The sequence below is a fragment of the Callorhinus ursinus genome, unplaced genomic scaffold, assembly GCF_003265705.2.
Source record: "Callorhinus ursinus isolate GAN/ISIS: 27379988/994484 unplaced genomic scaffold, GSC_fseal_2.0 scaffold48, whole genome shotgun sequence".
In the NCBI taxonomy this organism is placed as follows: Eukaryota; Metazoa; Chordata; class Mammalia; order Carnivora; family Otariidae; genus Callorhinus; species Callorhinus ursinus.
This window is the reverse complement of record NW_027397110.1, coordinates 10,632,875-10,642,695: the sequence shown is the minus strand read 5'-3', so window position 1 is coordinate 10,642,695 and position 9,821 is coordinate 10,632,875. Positions and strand designations below refer to the sequence as shown.

The window sequence follows — 9,821 nt, the reverse complement described above, 5'->3', positions numbered from 1 at the left end:
GGTGGGCCCTGGGACCCCTGGGCAGAGCCGCCTGCGTGTGGCCCAAGTGTGGCGCTGTCCAGCTGTGTTTCCCACGCCCCCGTGGTCCCTCCCCCGGGTCCCCTAGCTGCATGAATGATACCCTCCCCCCTGACCCAGTCACATCTCCTCCCTGAGCCTTAGTCTCCTCGTCTGTCAAATGGGCTCGCTCTCCCCGCCGCCAGCACCTACCTCACAGGGTTGTTGTGAGGTTACAAAGAGGAGCAAGGTCCCAGAAAGTCCTGGGGCGGTGTACAAAGCACCAGACTGGAGGGTGGCCCTCCCTTCACCCTTCCCTCAGAGGGGGAGGACCTGCTCAGCCCCAGATGGAGATTCAGGTATTGGTGGGGCGAAGGGTGTGGGGGTTGGCCTTGTGGGGAGAAGAGGGAGGGTGACCCAGCCTTCACCTTGGCTGCTTCCACCCGTCCGCACTACCGGCTACAGAGGGCCCTGGCCAGGAGGGGCCAGGAGGGGGCAGGCGGGGGCTCAGCAGGGGCAGGGGGCCATTCAGGAACTAGTGATAAGGGCAAGGGGGACACTCCTCCCTTTGCCCAGGGGCGAGTCTGGGGGTAGCAGGGGCTGAGCAGGAGCCCCCTCCTGCATTTAGGATCCCCTGGGCTGTGTCCAACCCCGCCATGTAATAAAGCCTGAAGAAACAGCCGCTGGGCTGCCTTCCTCTCTTCCTCTGAGCCACTTTCAGGGACGGGGCTGAACTCAAGGTGGGGTCAATGACTCATGGGTAGTGGGGCTTTTTCCAAAAGCCCGGGGACCCTGCCCTGCGGTCACTCTCCCATGTATTGGGGGAAGGAGGTCCTGGCTCCATCCTCTGCCCCGCGGCCCAGCACTAAGGGCACCAACTCTGCCTTGCTGGGAGAACTTTGGCAGGTGGCTGCCCTCCTCTCTGGGCCTCAGTTAACTCATCTGTGAAGTGAAGGGTTGGACCAGGCGACTTCCCAGGCCCGGCCCCTGGAGCCATGCAGGTCTCTTCCTGCATCTGGGCAGCCCTAGGCTAGCTGTGGGATGCCGAGGGGGTAGGGGGCTCCCGGAATCTGGACAGCAGGGCCCCCAACTTCCCAGCCTCACCCCACCATTCCCATGGCCCTTTGCTCCGGCCTCTGCTGCATCCTAACCCCGCCCTGGGCCACCCCTTCTGCTTCCTGTGACTTTTCATGGTCCCCTCCACCCCTCCCTATTGCTGCCGCCCTTCTGCCCCAAGTCCCAGGAAATAGAAACACCCAGGCTCCCGCTCCACCTTCTCTCCAAGTCCGCTGGACCCTGGGCTTCAGCAGGGCCTCCCACCCCACCCTGCCTGGCCAGTCCCGTTACCTAACTTGTCCTGCTAAGTGCCTACCATACTCCCCTGCCCCCGCATCTTAGCGCTGCTAGGGACACCCTGGCAAAGCAGGGGTCCCTTAGGCAGAGCTCCTCCCCTGGGCCAGGTGAGGCTCCCCTGCTCCACTCAAGCCTGGGAGGCCCTCGTCACTCCCCTTGAGACATTTGGCTCGCTGGACTCACATTCTGTGTCCAACTTTGTAAAAAGTCACCGTGAGGCTTGTTAAAAGAACAGATTGTCCACCCCTACCCACCCCCCCAATTCTGACTAAGACTGGGGTGGGGCCCGCAAATTTGCATTTTAGCGAAGCGCCCCGTGCCCAGCACTGCATCTGCCGGCCTCTGTGAGAAGTCAGCGAGGCTATGGGGTGGAATACTGTAACATCCTGCCCCCACCCAGAGCCGTCCCCCCCTCCTCCCGGCAGTGTCTGCTTGGTCTGCTCCATCTCCTCCATCTCCCCCCACAGGCGGGCCCAGCAGGCAAGCCATCTCACGCACGAGGCCCTTGGACTGGATGTGCATGCCAGAGCCCTGCCTTTGAAACCCCCCCCAAATCCTGAGGCTCCCCTTCCTTCTCCCAGCTAGGCTTCAAGGAAGACTTGCCTGCACTACTCGACTCCCCACTTCCTTACCTCCCCCGCTGCACCCAGAGGGCACCAGGGGCCCTCCCTGACCGCTCCCACTTGCTTGCTAAGGTTCCACCCCCCAGCTTCCCCTCCAGCTCTGCCCACACCCCTCAGTCTCCCTTGTGGGCCCCCATCTGTAGTGTCTGTCTCCCTGCCTCTTCCGTCTTCCCACTCACCTTCTGCAAAGGGGCTCTGGAATCCCTCCTCCAGACCTCAAGCCCCACCTACTTCCTGCACACCTCCCTCCCAGAGGCATCCGAGCTCTAACACCTCCTCAGAGCCTTTCCCTCCCCAGGTGCCCCAGGCCAGGCAACAGGTCCTCCACTGGCCCGGTGGATCAGGACAGACCCCTGGGAGTGGTCGTGGGTGACTCCTCCCTCACCCAAGCCCCAGCCGCTAGGGCACCTGGAGGACACTGAGGGTCCTTCAAGTCCATCTCCGCTGCCTGGCTCATTAGATCCCCTTCCTCTCCCTCCTGGAGTTCACCAGCGGCCTCCTCACGGCCTCCCTGCTTCCCGCTCCCTCTGCACATGTGCCTCCACACCGGGGCCCCTGATCCTTCTAAGATGTGAATCCACTCATGTGTCTCTCCCCTGCTCTAGAGCCTTCTTCCGTGGCTCCCCAGCGCACCCAGCATCAAGTCCTCCCTTAATTCCAAATTCTTTGTCATCTGATCTCGGTTTGCTCCTCTCTCAACCTCTGTGTAGCTCAGAACAGCTCACCAATATGCCCTGTTCTTTTGGGACTTATGCCTTTGCACATGCTGTTCCCCTCTCTGGAATGCCCTGCCCCACCTTGGCCACCTTTGAGCCGCAACTCAAGTCTTCACCTCTTCCAGGCAGCCTTCCCTGACTTCCCGAGTTCCGGACTACCCCAAAGCCCCTTCACACTGGATTGTCATCCCCACCCCTCCTGAGATCAGGAGCTGAGTTCTGTGCATCTCTGTGGCCCCAGCGCAGTGGTTGGCACGTAGCGGGAGACTGATGGCTTGCTGAATGAAGGATCCCAAGAAAGCAAAGGGAGCGTCTCGCTGAGAAGGGGTGGACTGGGAACCAGGAGGCGGGGCTTCCACACCAGACGTCACTATGAACCCGCTGGTGTGATCCTGAGGATGGCTCCGCCCCTCTGCCTCAGTTTCCTCCCAAGCTTGCAGACGGAGCCTATCACTCAACCCATCCTTCTGATCCAAGGGGGTCACCAAATCACCTCCATCTTGGGGTTGCTCCTGGGACCTGAGCAACCACCCTGGAGGTCACCCCTGCCCCCACTGACCCCACCTTGGCCTTCTAGACATTTGACCAACAGGCTGAGCAGGAAGCAGAGTCTGCTCAGTCAAGACTGTGGGGTTGATGCCCCGGGCCCCATTCAAACCCCACAGCAGGGCCTCAGATCGAACGACTTTATTCCTCAGGGCAATGGAGCTCACTTCCAGGTGTGAGTGGGCAGTGGAGGCCCAGGGGACAGGTAGGGGTGGGGTGAGGACCCTAGACCCAGGGCTCCCCCCACCCTTTGGCTTACGGTGGCAGTTGGCCCACTTGGCTGTCTCCAGGGCTGTGGGGGCCCCTCCTTGGGGGTGCCTCCCATCCCCACCCCTCAAGTTCACAGGCTGAATCTGCTCTCTGCATTGGCGGAGGGGAGCTCAGACACCCCTCTTGGGACCCGGAAGCCCCATTATCACTGCTGAACCATTCCCCGCCCTCCCCCCCCCCAAGTCAGCAGCAGCAGAAGGAGAAGGAGGAGAGAGAACAGGGCTGGATGTGAACCCCTCCAGCTGGGCCTGCTGACCATCCAGGCTCTGGGGTGCAGGGGGAGTCCACCACCAGCTGATGGGTCTTCTCCTGTTGCCCTCCCTGGGGCAGATGTCAGGGAGCAGGTTGGGGGACGACAGGATGCTACCTCCTGCCTCCACAAGGCCCCCCTGCTGCCCCCAGAATACTTGCTCCCCTGCCCAGTGGGTGCCCCGGACTCTCTGAGTCCAGGAGGTGGGCCCCAGCTCTGCAGGGAGGGAAGCTCCTCAGGTCAGCACCTGCTGGATCCAGCCAATCACCCCTGTGATGCGGGTGTAGACACCAAAGTAGTTGGGCCGGCCACAGCCCAGGCCCCAGCTGACCAGCCCCGCCAGGAACCAGCGGCCACTGGGCTCCTTGCACACCAGTGGACCTCCCGAGTCGCCCTGAAACGGGGAGAGGAGAGACAGGTCTGCATCAGGGTAAGCTGGGGGTCCTGACTGCTGGGAGTCTCCCAGGTGACAAGAGGCTCTTGGGAAGCCTTCTGCCTCCCCTGCTCCTGATCAGTGGAGAGAGCCCAGAGCAGCCCTGCTGGTCCTTCCGCGGGTCCTGGCTGTCGTGGAAGAGTACACGTGTGTCCCCACTCCTCTCTGCCTCCCTTTTGTGGGCTCCTTCCATTCCTAGCTCCTGTGTCCCCTTGGGCAAAGCGCCTTGCTCAGGGGCAGGGGGCAGAACTGGGTTTGAGCCTTAGACCTGCCCGTGACCTGGGGCCTGCAACTGGGCGCACGTCCCTCCACCTCCCCGAACCTCAGTTTCCTTATCGGTAAAGTTGGGACAGCCATCCCGGCCTTGCTGGGAGGCCGTGGGGCTTCAGCAGGCTGGTGTGAGCAGAGGGCCAGGCCTTGCACGATGTGAGCGCCGCCCGCCCTCCTCTCGGCCACCCACCCCCAAGGTGTCACCTGACAGGCATCCTTCTTGCCCTTTCGGTAGCCAGCGCACAGCATGCGGGGTGTCACCTGGTAGCGATAGGCCTCGCTGCACAGGTCCTGCGGGATCAGCTGCACGTCCACCTTCTGCAGACCGTTGCTGGTGGGGCCTGCCCAGCGGGGTGGGGGGTGGAAGGCAAGGCAGAGATGAGAGCGGCTCTTCCTTCCACTTTTCCCCTTGCGGCTCAGGAGCCCGCCCTCATCTCTCCTGCTCTGCCCGCCCCCTACCCCTCCGCCTCACCTCACCGTCACTCTCTTCTGGCCCCCTCGTGGCCCACGGGGACAGAGTCCCCACCCAAAGCCTACCTGGACTAGTGTCCTCCCTGCCGCCCCTCCTGCTTGAGGCCTCTTGGCCGGTGCCCCCCTGTTCTGTGACAGCCCCTGGGAGATTTTTCCAGAACACCCATCTGACCCTACACTCTCGGCCTAAAATTCATCAGTGTCTCCCCGCTGTCCAGCCCAGTGCTTTGCCAGGGCCCCCCAGGGAGGGCCCCCAGGGAGCTTCATTCTGCACTGTGCCTGGTCCCACCCCGAGATCTGGCCTGTTTGGCTAGGGTAGGACTCAATGCTGGTGTTTTTCTGGAAGCCCTCAGTTGGTTTTTAAAGTGCAGGTCAGGCAAACTCCTGGCTCAAGCTCCGTACAACGGCCAATGAGGCCGTCCTGCCCTTCCCACCAGTCCTCGCCCACATCTGCCTGCCCCCAGCTCCCCTCTGGTGCAGGGTGTTCTCGAGACTCCCTGGGTTGCCCCCTGTGCCCTTAACGGGAACACCTCTCTCCCCCACTTGGACACCGGCGACTCGTCCTCCCAGCCTTGGCTTAGCCAGCCCCTTGTCCGGAAGCCTCCCTGACTCCACCTGGCTAGGCCCCTCCTCTGGGCTGCACCTCCCCACCCATGTCAGCTCTAAGCACCGTCTCCCCCAAGAATGTTCTCTTTTCATCCTTCTAGCCCATCTTTGCCCAACTCAAGTCCTGGCATACAGTAGGTGCTCATAAATGTGTCCTTGAATGAGTGAGCAAATGAACCAATCCTTGCTTTACTGCTCTCCTCCATCATCCCCTTGAACAAGTCACTTCTCATCTGAGCCTCAGTTTCCCCATCTTTAAAGTATCTCTACAGTCCTGCCCGCCTCCAGATTGTAAATCACTGTCCCCATCTTTAAAGCCACCCTCTTTAAGGGTGCAGGGCATGCCTGTGGTTATGCCAGCCTAGGCCTGCCGGTATTCACAGAACGGACGTGGCCCCGAGGGACGGTCAGTTTAGGCGGGAAGGGGAGAGGCCCCTTGCTTCAGGGGCAGTAGCAGGAACAGCAGGGCTCTGGGGTCAGGCAGTGCTCAGTGCCAGTCCCTGTTCCAACCCTCTCTGGCTGGGCGACTTGGAAGAACTGCTAAAATGGGACCATAATCCCCAGCCTTAGGGGTACTGGGTGGATTAAATGAGACCACGTTCCCTAAAATCCATCCTCCGCGTAGAAAGTCATCTGTGCCCAAGGAGCAGAGGTTGGAGCTTGCCTGTGGGCTGCTGGGTTCCTAATATGCCCCATCACTTCACCCATATCCCCCAAGGTAACCTCCCACGCCCTCGGTTCCCTTTAAACTGCACGTTCCGGAAGGAGGGAAGGGCCCGGAAGGCAGGAGCCGCTCGCTACAGTAAAAGCTTGTTTTCTTCTGCGACATCCAACCCGGGTTGAGCCCAGCACCAGAGGGCCCCTGGGGTGGAGCCCTGAGGCCCCTTGGCCGGCCCCCTCCAGGTTTGGAAGCCTCGGGAGGCGGACCACACCCCACCTCCCCTGATCTGCCCTCCGGCAGCCCAGCCGGCTCACCGCCCTCGCGCAGGGCACCCCAGCCCGTGATCCAGCAGTGCAGGCCCGGCTCGAAGAAGTGGGAGCGCGCGGGCAGGCAGACGGGGTGCACGGCGGCCGAGCGCACCACCGGGTGGTCGAGCTGCAGCAGGGCCACGTCGTAGTCATGGCTGTCCTCCTCGTGGTAAGGGTGCAGGAGCAGGCGGCTCACCTTGAAGGACACCTCGCCGGGCCAGCGGGAGCTCTGCCACACCTTGCCCAGGAACACCGTCCACAGCGCGGGGGAGGCCATGCTGGAGGGGGCGGGGGCGGGGAGGGGCACTCAGCCGCCGCCTCTCTCATCCCAGACCCTTAGGCTAGCCGGCTTCCCCACCAGTGACCCCGGCGGCGGTCACACCCGTCCCTTCCCTGCTCCGGAAAGCCGACTGCTGGGCCGTGGTACAGCCAGCCGTGCTGGCGTCCGAGTCCGCCTGCCTGGGTTCCAGTCCCAGCTTCATCCCTCCCTCGATACGTGTGTGCTTCTCTATGCCTCAGTCTGCTCATCTTCTACTCCTAGGTTACTGGGGGGAACTCAGGAAGACTGTACGTGTGAAAAATCAGCACAGTGCCAGGCAGTGACACACGGTTCTCTCCTTTTTGTCTGTGCACCTTACAGATGGGGCTGCTGTGAGCTTGCGGAGACCTGCTGGTCCGCCCTGGGGCGGGGGGAGGGGGGGTGGGTCTTGAGTAGGCGGCAATCAGCCGAGACAGGGTGGTGAAGACCCCTGCAGGCCGGGTCAGCGCCCGGGGCTTTCTTTACCTCAAGGGGCCGCGGGGAGCCAGGGAAGCAGTGAGAGAGTGAGGTGGTCAGACCGCACCCAGAAAGAGCACCCAGGCCCCTGGGGAGGGGATGCCAAGCAGAGCCGGGCTCTGGGCTGGCCCGAGGTGCTAGGGGGGTGTGGACAGACAGCGGCTGAGGAGTGGTCCAGCGCACCGAGAGCACTTGCTGTCTGGCTCTGGATGTAAAGGGGGTGGGGGTGGGGTGCCGTGGTGGCTCCTGGTCTTTGGCTGGGGACAATGTGGACCCGGGACAGAAAAGGAGGTGTCGGAGGGGAGTCCAGGACTGGCGGGGCCCAGGAGATGGGGTGCTGCCAGCCCACCATGCAGATGGAGATGTTTGGGGGGCTGGGTGGGATGTCTCTTCTTGGAGGCTTCTTGGGCCCCACTCACCAGGTCACAGGCCCCTGGCGGGGGCGGGGGGCATGGCCTATGGCCAAGTGGGGCAGTTCTGTTCTCTGCTGTATCCCTAGGGTCTGGCACAGCTCCCTAGTAGGAGCACGATACATATTGCTGAATGGATGAGTGAATACAGGAATGAATGAGTGAATGAATCGCTAACCCAACTTAAAGCAAGATTCCAAAAGCAGGGCAGTAGGAGGTTGAGCAACCTCTCCAGGGGCATGGACTATGTTCATGGTGGAGCCAGGACCGAACCCAAGCGTTCAAACGGCAAGTCTGATGGGCTTCCCACCACCCTTCCCTCCTGCTTGGATCTCAGACCCACTGTCCCTGCCTGCCTGCCGGGCCTCCCCTCCCCTCTCCCATCTCTTGTGGTCTCGGGTCGCACGGCCCCTGCTCACCTGTCCTCCTGGAAGCAGTGGGCGGCTGTTATCACCCAGCGGTCAGCGATGAGCGCCCCCCCACAGATGTGTCGGCCCCGAACCTGGAGGCTGGCCTGCCAGGGCCACTCACCCTCTGAAGACACGGCCCCGCCCACTATGCGGCCCGAGGGGCCCTGGAGGCCACAGTCTGGGGGCACGGGGAGGGACAGGGATGGCCAGAAGCCAGGGAGGAATGGACACAGAGAGAGACGGAGAAGGGGAGGCAGAGAGGAAGGCCAGAGGAAAGATGGAGGAGGATGGGAAAGAAAATGAAGGAGAGGCAGGGCCCGGAGTGGGTGCAGAGGCGGGACAGAAAGAGACGAAGTGAGCTCTCCCGCAGCTTCCCGGGGCGGCCCCTCCCTCCCTCCCACGCTCAGGGCCCTGCAGGTGGAGAGGGTCCTCTGCCCGCCCCCCCGCCCCGTTGGCTCACCACAGTGCCACTCGTCGGAGCCATCCCTGCAGTCGGGAAGCCCATCACACCGCGGGTTGGGCTTCTTCACGCAGCTGTGGTCCTCACACTGGAAGGTGAACGTCCCACAAGCCACCACTGGGGGAGAGGGGGTGGGGGCAGGGCATGGAGGGTGGGTCCCTGAGCCCCAGGGAGCCTCCGAAACAAGGCCCAGGGAAGGAAGAGCCTGGGAGGGGCCAGGAGGAGACTGGGGAGGGATCCCTTGAGCACAAGGCTCCTGTAGGGTCTCTTAAAAAGGCAGGCCATGTCCCTTCACCCCTCCACAGACTGGTCTGTCGAGAGTAAGGCTGTGTCTCCACTTTCAGTAGGCTCCCAGGAACAGGGCTATGCCTCTCCCATCAGTCTAAGGCTCCCCTCCTAGCCCGGCCTTCCTCCAGATCCTGGCCCTACCCAGCCGCCCACCTGCTCCTCACTGTCTTCACAGTGAAGAACTTTCTGCGCCCCCCCATCTGGTCTTGGCCTGCTCTCCTTTCCTCCTGCTGATTTAAATTTTACCTCTCTGCAAGGCCAAGTTCAAAGCCCACGTCTTGTAGGAAGCTTTCCCTGCCTGATGTCCTCCTGCACTCCAATCTTCCCATGCTACTGGACATCGTGTCCAGAAGGCATTGGGCCAGAGACAGTCACCCATCACGTCTTCCTACTAGCAGATAATCCCAAAGGGCAGGGACCACCTTGCTGGTGTCTATTATTCCCACTCCTTCACTCTGCTTACTAGCACTGGCTTGTCTGCAGGTGTAGGATGGATGGATGGATGGATGGATGGATGGATGGATGGATGAGTGGGTGGGTGGATGGATGGATGGATGGATGGATAAAACAATGGACACAGAGAGGAGATTGGGCAGATCAACAAATGGGTGGATTGATGGTCCAGTAGGGAGACTGACAAACAGCTAGAAGGATGGATAAATGAGTGGATGTAAGGACCAACAGACAAACAGATAGTTACATCAACAGATGGATGCATGCATACATGCATTCATGGATGCATGGATGGAGGATGGAATGATGGCCACACGGGTAGTTAGGTGAACAATAAATGGGTAGATTGATGGCTCAGTGGATAGGGAGATAGGTGGGTGGACAGGCGGTTGGATGGATGAATGAGTGGATGTATGAATCAATGCACAGATAGGTGGTTGGGGAGGCCATAAGATGGATGGAAGGATGGATGGATGGATGGATGGGTGGGTGGGTGGATGGATGGATGGATGGATGGATTG

At 61.4% G+C, this 9,821-nt stretch overlaps 1 protein-coding gene across 3 annotated transcripts in view; it reads right to left on the bottom strand.

Annotated features, from left to right (window-relative positions):
* Positions 1-3,688: 3,688 nt before the first annotated feature.
* Positions 3,689-9,821, bottom strand: part of TMPRSS6 (transmembrane serine protease 6) — a 37,489-nt gene continuing 31,356 nt past the window's right edge. The window contains exons 14-18 of one of the 3 annotated variants that reach the window (XM_025881688.2): positions 8,560-8,676; positions 8,109-8,277; positions 6,511-6,782; positions 4,663-4,799; positions 3,689-4,149 (exon numbers count right to left, since the gene is read on the bottom strand). In XM_025881688.2, the coding sequence (XP_025737473.1) occupies positions 3,991-4,149; positions 4,663-4,799; positions 6,511-6,782; positions 8,109-8,277; positions 8,560-8,676 (854 nt within the window). In that variant the 3' untranslated portion in view covers positions 3,689-3,990. Of the gene's footprint in view, positions 4,800-6,510; positions 6,783-8,108; positions 8,278-8,559; positions 8,677-9,821 lie in introns of all 3 variants that reach the window. The other 2 variants (XM_073882800.1, XM_073882799.1) reach the window with 2 other exon arrangements.